The sequence below is a fragment of the Taeniopygia guttata genome, chromosome Z, assembly GCF_048771995.1.
Source record: "Taeniopygia guttata chromosome Z, bTaeGut7.mat, whole genome shotgun sequence".
In the NCBI taxonomy this organism is placed as follows: domain Eukaryota; kingdom Metazoa; phylum Chordata; class Aves; order Passeriformes; family Estrildidae; genus Taeniopygia; species Taeniopygia guttata.
The window spans coordinates 66849892-66868278 of NC_133063.1; the positions used below are offsets into that span (position 1 = coordinate 66849892).

At 39.2% G+C, this 18387-nt stretch overlaps 1 protein-coding gene across 17 annotated transcripts in view; it reads right to left on the reverse strand.

Annotated features, from left to right (window-relative positions):
* ARHGEF28 (Rho guanine nucleotide exchange factor 28) overlaps window positions 1-18387 on the reverse strand; it is a 116514-nt gene that overhangs the window by 70628 nt on the left and 27499 nt on the right. For 4 of the 17 annotated variants that reach the window (XM_072921932.1, XM_072921934.1, XM_072921940.1 and 1 more), the window contains exon 1: window positions 2795-3020. The exons of 4 other annotated variants lie outside the window; for them this stretch is intronic. Coding sequence is in view for 9 of the 13 variants with exons in the window: in XM_072921934.1 (XP_072778035.1) it covers window positions 2795-2800 (6 nt within the window). In the remaining 4 variants the exon portion in view is untranslated. Of the gene's footprint in view, window positions 1-516; window positions 789-2794; window positions 3024-9843; window positions 9972-18387 lie in introns of those variants that run through there. 9 more of the 17 variants (XM_072921931.1, XM_072921936.1, XM_030257997.4 and 6 more) reach the window with 7 other exon arrangements.

Consider the following 18387-nt stretch of genomic DNA (forward strand, 5'->3'; position numbering starts at 1 on the left):
TGCTCTTGTAGCTTTCCACAATGCTTGAAAACACCCTTCCAGTGGAGTTTCAGTCTCTAAATGTGCTGCTAAATATGCAATCTAGCATAGTTGGCTATATTACCCTATCAGGCCCACAACTCACTGTGTCATTTAAACATTTCTACAGACTTCATTTCATCTTCAGTCACATATATGGCTTCAGTCACATATGTTTTCTCTATCAGATATTATTTTCAGGGTGGTTGTTCCTATATCACCTAACACATTACTGAAAATGTGTGAAATTTACATTAAATGTGAACATTTACATTACTGAAAAGTCTTGATATCACAGTACTGTGGGATACACCATCTAAGTATGCTACAGCAAAAAGAGATTCCCTCATTGACATACATACAACTGGCTGATCTTTCAGCAAGTTACTTTGCAATGTCAATTACCTTCACCTCTTTTAAAGAAACTGTCTTGTGTGTAACTGACATGACACTACCTATCAGCAGCTTTTGGGACATAAAAAATTTTAATTTTCTTACTTATGGCCTACAAGACACAATCTTCATTTCCTTCAGAAGGAACTCCAGAGTCTCCCAAAGGCTAGAAACAAAAAAATTGAGCTATATTTCTGAAGATAAACACTGTACTGTATTTATGCTTAGTTGCAAACTGTGCTATAGGCTTTCAGAATTCGGCTCAAACACTACCAAGCAGCAGTCACTTCATTTTAGCCATTCTCATAAATGCAATTGATTTGTGTCCTAGTTTAGGGCAAATTTGGGGAAAACCCTCTGAAAGGAGCCCCCAGGAAATAAACCCCCACGGCCCCTCCCCACCCACCTGGTTCAGGGAAAAAAATTCCTCTGAGAGAGAAGCGGAAAAGAACCTGTTTATTCAACGAACAAAGCACTCCCCAGCACCAAAACAATTAACAACACCAGATGACAACAAAACTCTTTCACCCCTCTGAAGAGATGAACAAATCCAGAAGTCTTTCCTGGGAGTGATCGCCCGGGTCTGGATGCTGGGGATTGCTCTCCAGCACTGGGGATGGCTGCTGCAGATCACAAAATGCAGGCTCCTGGTGTTCCTTGGTGTTTCCCAGATCCCAGTCCAGAGCAGGTTGGATGGTATTCAGGAAGAGGAAAGGAAAAAGCAACAGTCCAGGGAAAGAATTGGACTGCTTAGCTAACCTAACTAGGAAGCAAGCAAAGCAAGAAAGCAGGCAAAGCAAGCAAGCCAAGCAAGCAAGCAAGCAAAGCAAAAGCCAGTCAGCCAGCCCTAGCCTTTTCTAGACAGCAGACCATGGGGGGAGGTGAACCAGATGATAACAAGGAAAAACAAACCTTCACTTTCAGAGTCAGTTCTGAAAGCACAGAACATAATATCAAACGTAAACAGAACACACGACTGGAGATACAAACACCGTAACAGTCACCCTAGGACAATTTGGCATGCTACTTCCATATGCAAATGAACACTAAGGACTCAAATCCTAAGCATAATTAAAGAAGAGACCAAATAATATCTTACTTCCCGTACAAATTTCACTTTTCAGCCTCTTACAAAGTTTAATTGTGCTCTGACAAGCTAATATACAGTGTTATGGTGAAAGCAGGAATATTTTCTAAGATCAGAAATATTTCTAATGCCTGAGCTGTTCACACCTGAAGAAATGTCACAGCTCAGTTCATTCATTATAGATTCATTATAGCCTTTCTGCTAGATCAAAAGAAGAGACAATCAGTATGGGACCAGAATCTTTTCCCATCAGTAAGACTCGTAAGCTGCAACAATATGCTCCAATATACACTTTCAGTATAGACTCCAAAATGTGTGCATGCTGCAGATTTAATTCTGAGATGTCACAGATTACAACACCAACATGTGAGTTCCACACAAATGGAACACATAGCTGGCAATAAAATTTTAAGAACCCAAGCAACCAAACAAAAAAAGCCTAAATAGGTCACCACATTTATGAAAATTACCTAACATGTCAGCTCAGCAATATTCCACTACATTCAAATGTTATTAAAAGAACACAAAACGAACAGTAGTCACTTGGTATTGATATCACTTTACCAGATTTACCTGGTTTGACCAGATTTTTTTTCTCTCAATCTAAATTACTATTTTAGCTTCATACCCACTGAGGTACTAATCAAGCTCCTGTTTTAAAGTTGTTTAAGAAATACCAAGACAAAGATTTTGCAGTTTTGTAAACAAATACACATAAATAAAAAGCAGAATATAAGACTAGATATCAAATACAACAGACAGAAATACAGTTGTAATGGCACATCTCAAATATTTTGGTCTCTCCCAAAAGCTGTTTAGATACCTCCAAGTAGATGACAGTGGGAACTTGAAGTGTTTTTTTTCATCAAGCAGTATTCCCACTTACATCCTGTTAAGGACTCACAGTCACCAAGGTCTCCCTCAGAGACTAACTCCTCAGATGTAATGAACCATGCTGTCTCAAGGATGAAACTTATGCTAGACGTAAGTCTGCTGCTGACCCCAGCCTGGCAGCTGCAAGCTCCCTAAAGGCACTAAGCTTCACCATAAAGACAAGAGCTTTCTGGTCCAAAAGCAGAGCTTGCTTCTGCAAACCAGCATTCCAACCCACAACTGCATAACAGGTTTTTTCAAATAATTATAATCAACACACATAACTACTCCTGCAGCATAGAAATAGCAGGAAGTGTTGCCTGGCAGGCTAGAATTTATTTCTCAGCTCAGATAGGCATGCAGAGGTTTCTGCTTCTCAGCCTAAATAAAGCTTAGCTATTGGTAAAAGGAGAAATCTGTTACCTTCATATCATCCTGGGACAGCTCATCAGAAGCCAAGCTCACAGGACCTGCAAGAGCAAAGACTGCTGCCTTTAATAACAAGGAAATTCAGCCTGGTCTGCTTTGGTTTCTGCTGCTGGTCTCTCTCCCTTTTCAGATAGGAAAGGGACACAAGAAGCAGGCAGGCAAGCAGAACAATGGACATGGGCAGCCCATGCATCTCCCCGCAGCAGCAATCCCGTGGGCAGGATTCAAGCTGGATGCACAACAAGTGCTGTGTTATTGTCACAGTTACATTTGGGCTTATTAACCCCCACACACTCAGAAAATCAACAGCTCAAGGACTGTGCCTCACACCAATACCACAGAGCAGCTGAACTCCACTTTTCTTCTGCAAGGATGTCATGCATTTTCTAAAATTAAACTGCATTTTTAACCCAAGAAGTAAATTCACTTCACTGTTGCTCTTTTTTTTTGTTTGCTTGTTTGGGTTTTTGGCTTACATTTTTCTTCCAAGAAATGTGGAGAAGGACGCAGTAATGCCCAAAAAAAAAAAAAACCCACCAAAAAAAAGCACCTCCCACATTTTTCAAGTTTTGCCCAAATGCAGCCTGAAGGACTACTGTGAAACAGCAAAGAAGAGTAACTTGGATACAGGTATGTAAATGAACACAGGCATCATTCATGCTTCCAGGAACATTATTGTTTAGCAAAAATATTTTAAAATAAAAATAAACTGAAATTATATAGACAGGGTCATCATGATAAGTATGCTTCATTTTATACTGAATCTTTCAACTCTAGGTTCATATCTCCACTCAGATACCCTCTTCATTTCTCCAGCTCCAGCAAACAGTTAAACTCAGTATGCTTCAGCTGGCAGCACAGGGTGCCTTCAGGTATGTGGAGTTTGGGGACTTTTACTGGCATTGAATGAAGTATACACTCAAGGTTTTAAAAAGAAGAGTTTTATCAATACATCTTGGGAAAAACAATTCAAAGACAGCTGCCCTTTACCTAAATCACACAATATGACCGGCAGGTTTCTTGGACAGGAAATTCTGGGATGCAGTTACATGCCCATTGCACCCTGTCGTCCCTGACCTCAGCAGGGCCCCTGGACACTGGCAGGAGTTAGGATTGACTGCTGATCAGTACCACAGTCATTCATTTTAAATTAATCCCCCCTCTTTAATTAACCTCCTGCAGCACTCACATATATATCTCTCCTCGCAGTCTAATACAGCACAACCACAGAGCACAAAATCCCTGTCCTGTCAAACTAAACAAACCACCATTCAGGTAGTAGGAACAGACTATTTCTTCTGTAACTGCAAGTTCACAGACACATACTTTATAGCTTCATGAGAAGATTTTTTTTTTCAGTATTGACATGCACTTGGCATTATTATTATTCATTTCCACAAGTACCAGAAATAAAAAGCCATTTTCTCTAGACAATATATACTGTAGCAATAATTGGCTTACCTTCCAGGTAATAGTATTCAGTCAACGCATGGGCACAGATTTTCAAAGTCAGAAAGAGAAAACACAAACTATAAAATTAGCCAAAATACCACCTATATCATTTTTTGTTCTGCATCCTGTCAGGATAATGTATCACCCCATATATTTGAATGTAAGTTGCTATGGGAGATCAAGCTAGCAGCATCACCTTACACTGACCCACTGCTTTCATATGATGGCATTTCACAAGAAACGGAGGAGGTTGGCTATATCAGCTTCCTCTTGTTAACAGCTCAGGGCTTCTGATAGCCTTGGGTTTTAAAGGCCTGTGGATCTTGACTTTAGGATGAGTAGCTAGTACTTCTTGGAATGGCAGCAGTTTTAAAATCTGAGGGGGATACTTTCATGACATGAGGATGCCAAAATAAAATCCTGAACTTAGCAAACACTTTATGAAGGAGTTCAATGCATGCAACTCAGAACATAGTAAAAAAGCACAATCATTTAATATAATTTTTGCTTCAAGCAGCAACAATTTTAACTCAATCATGAACAAATTTCTTTTGATCCCCTGAATGCTGGCAAATGGAAATTATAAGGCAAGCCACTAGTCACCAATAAGCACTAGTCACCAGTAACTCAGTGATTTCTCTTTTTTTTGACTTGGAAGTAAGAAAACAGCCTTCCTTACAGCAATACGGTAACTGATTAAATATTAAAATATCAGAAGATGAAAAGGCTTTGTTGACTAACACCGTATAAAGAGTAGTTATAGACTTCTCATGAATATAAGTAGATATTACAGAACATAGAACATGCAACATGTTTACTACAGTCTGTGTTGGTCCTGAATACTTTAAAAAATATGGCATGCTTTTTCAGGTGTTGAAATGAAATTAATTTTTTTTAAAAAAAACATATGCAAAGTAATTCTGATGCATGAAGGCACAGAAGTATACAGCTTCTATTGAAAACACATATAGCAAGGTCTGCCTATGCCAAATATCTCTGCTGCTTATCAGAATCCAAAATGAGAGTGGATGTTCTGAACCAGAGACTGTCATGCTCTCTCTCTCTGGGCTATAAATACCCACTGATGTTTGAATTCTGCTTGTGCAAGTCAGACCAAGTTAAAGCTGCTTTTTGTGAAAAATATGAAAGTAATCATCATGTACAAGTCACACTGGCCAAGTGATTGCCACATATAGTGCTGCTAGTGTAAACCATTCACTTTCTATCCCCAAGGAGCAGCATAAAGACTACCCGGATCAGAGTACAGTACTCTGGTGAACCCCCAGAATAAATGCATTTTCACACTGTATCACCAAGGTAATTCACAAAACCTGTATAATAAATTCTCACTTGCACTTACAATTAGATATATGTAGCTTGAAGCTGTTAACAACTGCTTATTATTTCTCTGCAAACTTAACTCCTAATGGCAGACTACTTGTTGCCTGAAGATGGACAGAAAAGCTGGGTATAAACCTATTTTTTTCAGCACTACTAATGGCAGTATACACATTTAAATTCACGACTGTTTCCCTATTTTACCCATTTACTTGAAGTACTAGCTGATGCCCCTTCAACTAGTCCCCATCCTTTCCCTGCATCAGGTCCTGGTCCTGGTCCTGTCAGCAGTTCATTCAGGTGCTCAGATTTCTGCTGCCCTCAAGTAAGGTTATCTCTAGCAGACACTGAAGAGCAAGACCGAGCCTCTCACAGAGTTCTAAGTTTTCAGCTTGTTGCTTTATCCAAACATAAAATGCCAGCCACATAAACAAATGAACAACTGATAAAAACTTCTAATTCATTCATAAGAATCACATAAAAAAGTCCCCAAGTCTCATACTTCTCATGCTGAAGAATGATACTTTTTTTGTGCTTTTCTCTTCCTCTCTAAGACATGCTCACTCTGAGGTACACAGGGAGGTATTTTGGTAATGAAAGAGCATTCCCACCCACAAGTGCAGTCCCACAATCCTTGCAGAGGCAAACCCTCATCTAAACAGAAACAAATGAGGATTTTGCCATTGAGAAGTTTAGGCAGGATCCCAGAACTATCCATACAAATCATTACTCTGCTCCTACATTTATTAACTTATCAGGCTTTACTGGAATTTGCAGTAGAGTTCATTCAGTTAAACACTGCCCTCTCCTGGAACCACCTGACATCTTCCTAGCCCTTAAAATAGAATCTGTTAAGGCTTTTCCAGTCATTATAAACGTAATAATATTTTGTGAACAGTTTCAGCCTGACAGTGGAAAACCAATGCTCTGTAGGGACTATCATGATTTACAAAACTCTTGTATTCCACTGTTCTTTACTAACAGGACTCTAAAACAGTATGAAACATGATCTTTCTGAATAAATAACCTGTGCCAACTTTCTAGAACTTTGAAAGATTGCAACATTATGGAATAAAAACACTGTACCTTCTACAGAGTGTCCTGTACTGCAGGGCATTTTTGGACCTTCCACTGTCTCAGCTTTATTTGAATTAATACTCTATTAAAAAAATCAAAATTACAGTAACAGTATTTGATGCCCATGACATTTATCTGAAAACTCAAGAACAATATCGAAGACTGACAAACACTTACCTTATGAGTAATACTAAAATGACTGAGAGAAATTCCACAAGGAATATTTTATTGACTAACTTCCAGAGGAAACTGACAACAATCCCTCAAGAGAAAAACCAATAAAATATTTTTAACTACAGAGAGAAATCACCTCCTGCTTCCAATACATGAAAGTTCTAGAGGAACAGATTTACAATTTGCACTTCACTGCTTACAACCTTCTTCTCTATGAGAAAAGCAGCACAACAGCTTTGCTCAACAGCTCTGTTCAGAATTCTAGTTTACATTAAAAACAGTAAAGCAAACAATTTTGATGGATAAGTAATACAAAGAGAATAAACTAGGACTAAACACTAACCACACAATAGACATAGCCTGGAAGCCAGGAGACACTCCACTCCCAATGTGTGTAGCCCCTGGCCAGGCTGCTCCCTCATTCAGATACACACCAACTACATCACTCCTACTCAAAAGGAATAGGGGGCTGGAATACAGTCTCTTATTTTAGAAATTCGTCTCAGAAATTAAAAACAAAGAGAGAGGGAGAAAGAATGGATTCTTTTGTGTCCTTTCATCTACTACTCTGTTTGCTTCTAGTCTTTCCCTCTAGTAGGCTGCTTGTGCATTTGCCAACTACCATGAGCTGCAAACAGAGAAAAGACACAGTAACCTGAACACAAAAGAAAAAGCCAGGGATGACCATGGGCTGAATACTTGAATAATTTGAAAGCCATGAAGCCCCACCCCAGTGGGGCAAGTTGTATTTTTCTCTGCTCATCTCTTGCTGTGCTAGGTAGTTTATCACCTTAACAGCTGTCAGGCAGAAAAAGCTTGCCTTTTCTGGTTTCTTTCATTATTCTGACACATTTCGAATGTGTCCATCAGTCCCCAGATCTCCCTTCCTCTCATAGAGGACATCTGACCTGCACTGGCTGTGCTACCTGCACATGGATCACCCTCTCCTGCTGTCTAGGTCTCCACTGGAGGTGCACAATGAACCAGCCACATCGTCCCACTGGCAGGCACCCCTGCCACACAGCAGTCTCTGCCCCAAGAAGGTCACACAGAATTTAAACAGTTCCACATTTTTTCGGCAATTTCCACTATCTCCCCCATGTCTGTTGCCTAGAGTGGCCACAGAGTTTCCACTTTTTGAACTGCTGAATGAAGGCATGGCTCCCATACCAGTGACTTTAGCTTACTGACAGTTTGTTTTAACTTTTCCATTGGGCTTCTAAGGAATTGAACAGGAACTGAAAGAATCAACACAGCAGAGAATGAAGAATATACTTTGGAAAGACTCATGCTTTTCTTGCATGAATAGATGTGCTGCTGTCTGAGGCAATCATCTCACACAAATCCAGCACTACATGCCGCCATAACTGAGACAAAACTCCCTTTCTTCAGTTCAGGACTCTCTGAATCAAGTATAAGGTAGTAATGTGGTCATTATTATAGAGTCTCAAGACACACAGCCATAGTCTGCTGTAGATTAAATTAATACTCCAGGACAGCAGTAAATCTACCTCTATTTTAAAAAGACCATGTACTGATAAATCTCTAGTTCCTACCAAAAATCTAAAATTGCCTCCCAATGCTTTGGATACAACTGAAGAGCTCAAAATTCTTGTTTGCAACAGAAGTAAAATTAATTTTACCTTTCCTTTTGGACATAATACATAGTCTCAACACAACAACTTGCATATAAGAAATTAACTAAACCATGTGATCTTCCCGGTTATTCTGGTCTATTCCTGCTTGATTGAAAGTGCTGCATCACTGATGCTGAGCAAGAGGGGAATAAGGTCCCCACAACAAAACTGAGACTGCTGCAACTGGAGGAATGGCAGAAGGGGAACCAACAAATCCAGGACAGTATGCTTTTTCCTGAAAATACCAAATGCAGAATTTTCTAGCTTTTCAGAGTCTTTGTCTTTGAGAATACCTAACATGCCACGCTTTCTTTTTCCATTTCAAAGACTGAAAGAAAAACAAGGACTTTGTGAGTGCAAGAAAAAGGCAACCATGTAAATAACAATGCATTCTTGATTGTAGTTTTGGTTTTCCTTTTGAGTTCACTCTGGTTAATGGAAAAGCCACACACAAATTGCAGTGATTCTTCAAGCTACAGAGAATAACTTTTTTGCAGTGAAACAAATCAAAATCTCAATAATGTAGTTACATAAGATTATACATAAGGACTATACAGTATGCTGCACCTTAAATTTCAATAATAAACGTAACATATAAATAATTTTCTAAGTTTAAAAAAAAATGCAACATGAAATAAAGGTAATGCAAGCAAAATCAGTACACAAATGAGGAAACCCAAAGCTAAGAATGGAAAAGGAAAGCTGAATTTCAATACCAGAAAAAAAGCCAACTTTTAGTGTGTTTTTAGCTCACTAGTTTATTGTATGTTGTGCAGTCTTAATCTAAAAATACAGGTAAGCATCTGCATTGCTATTAAACTACTTATACATTCAAGCATTCTCTTTATTTTCTTGAATCAAGAGATGTCCTGAAGGATATGACAACGGTGCTTCAGATATTTTATATTAAAATAAGAAAAACTAAACTAAACTCTGTAGAAAAAGTCTGCACTCTGTATTTCTGCTGTAAATAATAGACCAGGGTTGGCTCTTGATAAAGGCTCCCAGGCATTATACTACCGGAAGAATGGAACTAAATCAAATATTTCAAAGTACAAACATGAATACAATGGCAATGAAATTGAAGACACAGAGATTTCAGGGAAATATACTCCCTTGAGAGCCCAACTTGACTAAAAAACAACTTGGGAGGCAAAAGAGGCTTTTACAAAGTTCTCAACACCTCTTATGCTCCAGCTTCAGACATACAATGTACTACACCTACAAAGTAGAAACACACAACAGTAATCACAAAATTATACTGGTGATCAGTGACATGGCAGCTTAAATTAAAAGGCTGTTCAATGAAAACAAATCCAGCCTGAAAAGTCTACAGCTGGAGATCATGAAGAAAATCTGTTGTACCTGGTAAAGAAGAGGTCTGTCCCAGAAATATTTTCTGAAGAGCTTAATGTCTGACTCCAGCAAGTGCTGCGCAGTGTAACAGAATGTCAGCGCCAGAGCTCCAGATGAATGAACAAACAGTAGGCAGGCACCCTCACTGATCTCTGCTCTTGAAATGTCAAGTGACTGACTTCCCTGGAAGCTGAAATGACACACTCTTTTAGCCAGAGCAGATGCTCTCTGCACAGGAAGAATGAAAGCACTGCCACAGCGAGCTTCCAGCTCGCCTTCCGCACAACCTGTCAGGACCCTAACACACCCATTGCAAAAACCAGAGTCAGAAAATCTGAAACATCAATTAAAAACACAGCTGGGCAAATAAAAATGTACCGATTACTCTTTTCAGCCTTAAGAGCACAGAGCTACTTCTAGCCATCAACTCGGAAAAAACAATGTTAGCTCTAGACAGTTACTCACTACTTAAAGAAGCCAGAATGAACAAGCTGTGACAATACCTCTTTCTCCTTATTGCTGTAAATGAGCAATAGTACCTTTTCCTGTCAGTGTTGCAATATATAGCAATAGGACACAACTGGCAGCTAGCAGATTTGTTGTCCCACAAGAGTGAAAAACAGAAAGTATCTCAAGGGAATACAGTATTGTTTGGACATAACAAACAAATGAGACAGTCATAACACAATATGCTGTAATCATGCTGTATTTTTTTTAAGCTGAAGTACAGATAAGTCTCACATAAACTGCAGGCTGCATGGAGCCAGAACTGAAACAACCACATACCAAAATAAAAATATATCCCAAACGTTGCTTAATTCTATTTGCAAAGAAAAGCCAAGAGTAAGAAGAGGTGTCTGATGCTTACCACTTGGTATCCCAAGACACATACATACACCCCATGCAGCTCCTCAGGACTGTACAGACAGAGCTCCAGACAGCTGAAAGGTGCCAGAAAGCACTTGTTCTTTAAGTAATTTAGCAGTGTGGCAGAACTCCAGCAAAACAGAGTCAAAACTGCAGCACTGTCTTTGTTGCTGATTCTCCCTTATTTTTTTGTTTAAACTTGAGCTTTAAAGCAGTTACAAAGTCTGCTGAGATTTTGCGGAATTCAGATGCTATGGTTCTGTTAACATATAAATATTTCTTTATATATATATATATATTTTTAAGCAATGTTTTTACTTGCTTTTAGTGTGTCAGAATTCAGCTGATACAGTGCTGAGAGAGGTACCTGATGGTGCAGCTAGTCCTCTATCATTTAATTGACTATTAATTAACTTCAAATGCAATAAAGGACACAAGTAATAAACTTCCTTCAATTGTATATGCAAATTTACCATTTAAAATTATAATACTGGCAAAAAAGTAGCAGAAACCAGTGCAAAAGAGGCAACTCTCTCCAGATAAAAAACAGTAGTCCCCACATCGCTTAAATGACATGACATTTTCATAGGAAAGAGCAAACCATTATAAGCACTTTGTAAAGATCTCAACAAGTTTACAGTGTCCATTCTGTAAAGCCAAATCTAACAGTGTTGCTCCGTCCTCATTAAGCAATGCTAATGCTGATGACCCTCCAGGCTGGGCTGCCAAGAACAGGGAAAACTTAGCCCAACTTCATCACAAGGTGGAGAAGAGTTTCTCTTTTTTCAGGCTCTTAAAAAAATACAGAAGAAGACCAAAATCATCAGTAACAAACCCAAGTATTTTACTTGCTGGTAAGCATCAAAAGACACTTATTATCATCTACAGAAATAACACAGCCCAGGTTCAAACCTACAAAATTCTTTTGGCAGAAGACTTCAGGTCTTTCACTGAAAACAGCAGTTACATACTTAATTGCATATGCAGAGCTAAAGAATATCTAAATGCCATCTAATTCCTTCTGTCAAAGAAAACAGCTGGAATTAGATAATTCCAGATGTTCATTATTATTTCTCTCATTCTCTGTATGTAATATAGCATTCAGCACCTAAATGTCCCAATGAAGAAGACTGTTAAAAGCAATTTTCCTGCAATTTGCCTTGCCTCAGCAACATAAAACATCCAACAGCACAGCCAAGTATCTAAATTTAAAAAATTTAAAAGATAAAAAAAAAAAAAAAAAAAGGGATATGATTTCTCAAGGCAGGCTGCCTATCAGGACAGTAAGATATCCATATAAGATATAAGCTTATAAGCTATAAAATAACACACATATACATAGAATATGCCAGATAATTCCTGCTTCTCTCTTCTCGAAAAGTGACTTCATGTGCCAATCCTTCCTCTCCTCTCCACTTTTTAGCAGATAATCATCAAGTTCAATGGGGTGAAGTTTAAAATAAGAGAGTGCACAACCATGACTTAGTCACTAGATGCTGAATCATCATTCACACCATTCCCTAGCCTGTCTTCAAGGAAGGATTTATCTGCCTTAATACATACATTTTCAAACAAAAGGTCTCTTCAATTTAAAGGTAATAAACAAAATATTCTCAAGTGCCACTCCACCAGCTTCTTACACTGATATTTTGGTATGAAGTTAAACATAAGGGTTCCTTCATGAGGGTCAAGTATTTAGGGACCATTGCTCTACAGATTTCAGAACAATCAGCTAAAATATGTTGGGTTTCCAGAGATTTAAGAAATGTCACTGAAATTTCCATTTCTTTCCCTTCACAGCTTCCGCTTACAAACTTGAAGACTGCTGTCATATCTCAGCCAAATGCATCCTCTCTGGACATCCTAAGAGAAGAGTTGCCTTCCACAAAGCTGAATGTCTTCTCTGGAGGCAATGGAGGAAAAGTCAATAGCCTCTTTCAAAAATTTTGGACTTAGAGTGGTATTATATTCAAAAAAATTCTTTATCTCCACATCTCATAGAGCCAGAATTGCAAGGGACTTAAGGAACTTTCCCCACCACTACAGAGGGAAATTCACTGTAGGATCTCCATTGGAGGTACAGTTTTTTATCTGAGTATTTGGTATTGAGTATTTGGTGGCAACCTATCCAGACCTTTTACCTTTCCATTTCAAGTGGAATCAATACTTACAGACAGTCAAATCCCAGAAAAACATGTCATGCTTCCTTCAATAAATGAAAGAAATTCCAGGCATCACAGTAAAAGGGAGCTTCAGGGCACAGACTCTAGCACTTTAACAGCCAGCACACCTGAATGCAGTGTCTGAAAACTATTTTTATTGCAGTTCTAACAAAAGTAGATGCATTAACAAGACACAGGGAGAATTCTTTATACCAGAATATCACTAAATATTTACATAATATGTACATAAGTATTTGCGGAACACACATATAAAATGTCACACTACTATTTTTTTAAACTTCATCTCACTGTAGCTAGCAAATATGTGACCTGCTAGCCTGCCTATGCAACAATTTTCTCCACAGGTTTCAGTATTTTAAATTTCTCTTTAGGTCTTCCCATTTCAGATATAGGAAATATATATGTCCATCTGGGCACAAAAGCTGCAGTAGGATCCAGGGCCACAGAGGAAAGTAATGAATCACAGGGTGTTTTTTTCCTCCAAGGTCTACAAAGTGTTTCTAATTTCAGTCTTTGGAAAGGATGATCATTGCTACATTTTAGTTACCAATACTAACGTGATCTGTAGCATTTACACATCCATGCACAGATGTTTCAAAGTTTTCAAGCATGTGCAACCTTTATGCCACTGAATCCAACTCAAGCATTTGCAGACTGCTTTGTTAAATGGAACCTAAGCAACATGGAACAATGTTTAATTCTGGATCAGAATTAAACTTTGAAGTTTAATTCCAAAGACCCTGCCATGGACAGGGACAGTTGCTCAAAGCACCATCTAACCTGCCTTAACCAATGCAGCCTAGATGATCTGCCTTAAACTCACCGTTTCAAAGCCCAGTCAAACACTACTCATCAAACACTTTGGTCTGCCTGGGTCTGAGACCTTCTTCTATGGAGGAACATTTAAATAAGCACAGTTAAGACTTCCCAAAACCTGTGGATGATGTTCTATTTCAAAAATGAGAGACCAAAGTACAATTTCCTCCTCAGCCAGATGCATTTTGAACACATAGAGCTTCAAATTTCCTCCAATCACTCATCTGATGGAAGCACACCCTGTTCTCTCCATTGCAGAGTAATTGAAAATAGGGCATGGTGCAGAGGGAAATCCAGGGGATGCAGTGCAGAACTCCAAGAAAACAGCAGACTGACTACAATGCAACAATCAGCTAGGAAAGGTCTCTGCTGTTTAGACATGGATGCCTTTCTCATTATACCATCATCAGAAGTGAAAAACAATGCTCAAAGCCCGGATCTCTCACTCGCTTGGAGAATGACCTAACAATTCAGACACAGTATGAAAGTGTGTGCCAGTATCTTCGCTTTCCCTAGCTGTATAGCTGAATAGAGATTGATAACATCATCTGTGCTTTGCATGGACAGCACTGGCCCCAGTGCTATTTCTGTACTTCAGAGTCTCCTCTGAAAGGACTTCAGCAGACTCAAGGCTGTACCACCCATCTGGACCCCAGCAGAAAATCTTGTCTGGAGTGTTTATACCTACACTTTGGATTTCAAGTTTAAATACCCAGGAAATTATGTGGTCCAAAATGTAGACCTGAACAAATATTATGCATTCACAGGAAAAAAAAAGAGTTTTCAGAATTGCTCCTTGATCTGGAATACTGAAACTCTGCTGAAGTCCCACTTTAGACATCAAACTATGTTCTTCAGTGTGGCAGCAGCTCTCTGGCCACAGAGAGCAAGCACAGACTTTCCAGTCATTTTCCTGGGAAGGCTGTGAGGAGATCAGAGAAAGAATGAGAAACAATTCTTATCTCCACTTGTTCCACCTGCTGTTGTGCACATGTGGAATGTGTCATGGAGATTTGTTTATCAAAGGGTGATTTCTTAATTGGACGCTGGATGGTGTTTGGATTGGTTGACCAGTTAGGTCAAAGCTGTATCAGACTGGCTGGAAGGGTTACTGAGTTTCTAAATAAGTATAGTATAATATAGTATAGGATGATATAATAAAGCAATTGCTCAGCCTTCTGCAATCATGGAGCCAATGTTAATTATTCCCCAGCTGGGGGCCTGCGGCAACACTTCAGATGCTTCCAACTAGACCATACTACACTACACTGTTAGTAACAAGACAGCAGACAAACTAATCTAAATTAAAACACATACAACATACAAATACATCATTCAATATTAAGCATGCCAAATATCTGCAGATGCAACCTCAATCCTCAGACTAAATTCACTGAAACAAAAAGGCAAACTTTACTCTTCACATTGGCCTGTGGCCACTGAGTTTCAATGTATACTGTAACAATGCAAAAAAAAAAAGCCAGATAAGCTTGCTCTGAGGATGATAAGACTAGCACTTTCTCACTCAGCAAAAATGGAGCCCCTAGAAAGCCCTCTCACTGATGAGAAATAGCCTTCTCTCTGCTCCAACACTGCAATAAAGTTACTCTTCTGGCAGCCAAATCTTACAAACAATGCAGTATGAATAAGTCTGCTGCAAAAGAACTAGTTTTAAAAATAATAGTAATTAATCTTTGTCTTCTGAAACCGCCATCTAAAACAATAACTTCTACTATCTCACCACAAATAGTCTAGTAACTGATCTTTATCTGCCTAACTCTAACCTAACAACCTCCATCTAACCTTATGCTAAATTTGTTCATGGCCAGCTTGAATGCACATGGTAGCTGAACCCCCCAGCAGGTTCACTGTCTGCTTTCAGCTCTGATACGCTTAGTCAGAAACAGCACTCGCATTCCTCCGCATCCTTTACCTCTCTACATGATATGTGTGCTGGGCTGCTCTCTTCTTACTAGTCCCACGTGGCTCGCCCAGGAGTGAACAGAAACTGCTGACATAAAACAATTACTAATACCTTCACTAGAGTAAAATCTGAAATTCAAACTGTCTGCTCAGAAGGATAAATTGAAAGGTCTTCAGTACAAGGTTTTTTTACCACAAGGACAGTGAAGCATTGAGACAGGTGTCCCAGAGAGGTTACAAACTATTTGTCCTTGGAGGTGTTCAAAACCTGGTCCTTAGCAACCTGATACAACTCTAAAGCTAGCCAGGCTCCAAGAGGAGGGTAGGACCACATCACCTCCAGGGACATTGGACCTGGTCACCTCCAGGGACACTTACATCCAAAATCTGCTGTTGTCCTATTCCAGAATCAGCAATACCAAAACAAAAAGAAAAAAAAAAAAAACCAAAAAAATCAAAAAGACACAATGTCTGATAATAAGCTTTTTAAACAGACCTGCCTATAAAGAAAAGATTTTCATTAAAAGATTGTAAACTTCTGAAACAAGAGGAGGTTAACCATTCTTTCCCTTAAGAACAATTTCTAGTTTCAGTTCTCTTCTTTTACCACATTCTCTTATATTTCCTCACTGTGGCAGAACAAATGGCATTTTCCTACACTTTTCACTTTATTTTCCCATTCCCTTGGGGAATAATTCAAGTGTGACAAAAAGGCAGGGACGGGGGGAACCACAAAGAAAACACAACAGAAAGAAAACTACCCAGAAATAAACATACACACAGACCGATATTCTGGAAAAAACCCAACATAATTCAACTACATTCTGTGGTAAGCTGGAACAAAATAAAGGAAAAAAGGAAAACATAAGACTTCTTCAACATATTCATATTTAAATGGTATAAAATGCTATTTAATTTCATTGGTACAAAATGCCATTTTCCACCAATGCACAAACAAAACCACTCCTATAATTTGAAGGACATGTTTCTGGCTGATTTAGATAGGGTCAGCTACGGCAAGGTAGGTGGAGCTGTAAACGACAGGCACTATCAAGACTATTTTGCATTGCATCAGTCTTCCAGCCAAAACATCCTGTTTGGGTTACACACAGCTGAGCCAAAGTCTGTTTTAAACATTTTTTTTTAAATCCTTTAGCTTTTCCTTGCACCTGAATCCTTTCCTATGTAAAGAAAAAAAAAAAAAAAAAAAAAAAATATATATATATATATATATATAAAAAATTAAACCAAATATTTCTCTTTGACAGAAATTACTAAGCCCTTTCTGGGCTCTGAATCTCATTCATTTCCTGGAAGGAGTGGGAAACATCAAAACTGGCTGACAAATACAATTATTTCCTGGTTTCAAAATTTTATACATTACTGCTAATTTTTTTCATTTCTCCGTTAGGAATGAGATTATTTCGACTATTTATAAAGCTGTCTCCAGTGTACCCCACTTCTGCAAAAACCCCCACGAGTGGTTTTGTTAAGGGACATCAGGCTGCAATGCTTGAAGTCAGGCATCTGCGAGCATACCCACATGAACCAACTCCCAGAGACTGGCATCAGAAGAAAAGAAAGTAAAGTCCATTGCCAAGGGAGTCTTGCCCCAGCAGTTTTAGCAGCAAGAGGGCTAGAAAAGGCTCCCATCCACCAGCCCCACGCATCATGGTGCCACACCTACACCTCAGATGAAGTTCCAGCTGACTCTACTGATTGGGTGATCCTGAGTAACGATGCAAAACAGTACAGGATGATGTCTGTTGCTGGGAGGGATATTCCTCATCCTTTAATACTGCAGCCAAACACTCCCTTGAGGTGGCTGGTGTAAGACACTTGTTTGTTGAGCACCACCAGGCTGGGACACCCTTTCAGCCAGGAGGAGAGCAGGGCTCTCCAGCCCAGTGCCGATTGAAGGCTGAGGTCTGGGTCAGACCACAGCTTTGTATCTGGTCTCTTCAGCAGTAGAGCAGCTCCAGAACCCCACTACTTTATACTGCCTTCAACAGGAAACTTCATCTCCTGTATCATCTCTTAGAGTACTCCCTCCTATTACTCTGTGTATCTCCAAGTTCTCAGTGCTTTTCCCAAAAAGACTCTTCATGGTCAAAGGGATCTCAAATGCCATCTCTCTGCTGTTATTTCCACTGACCAGGAGATGAGAATCATACACTTGCTGGAAATCCATAGCTTGAAGCATGCTGGACAATATCTTGCCTCATGCAGCAAGATATTGCTGGTCTGCAGCATGCTCTAGAAGACACTCATCTGCTTCACAACACAAAGGCTAGGATCCTCCTCCCTCTGGCAGGCACAGTTTCCAAAAGGACAAACTCCTGCTGGGCCAAAGATATATCTGTTTCTCTAACTCCCTGAATTCTCTGACTTGAATACATTTACCTCTCCTCACAAATCTCACCAGACCTAGACACACTTATACCACTGTTCCCAGTGTTTTTTATAATTCTGTGAAGGAGGACAGGCACTTCACACTCCTCTCCATTTCCTTCCATGGAAAATAAAGTAATCTAAAATTCCAGCTGAAGAGAAGACACAGACAACATTTTCTTCAATTTACATCAAAACCCTGACATGCATCAGTCAGGTTTGAGCTTGGGCACTTTAGAAGCAATATGTGTAATACCAAGTGAAAAGGGTAACATTCATTACAAAGAAAAGGGGAGGGCAAGGGTCATAAAGGAAAAAGTGTCACGGAAAATGGGAAAGTATCCCCCAAAGGCAGACTTTTATGCAACAGGTA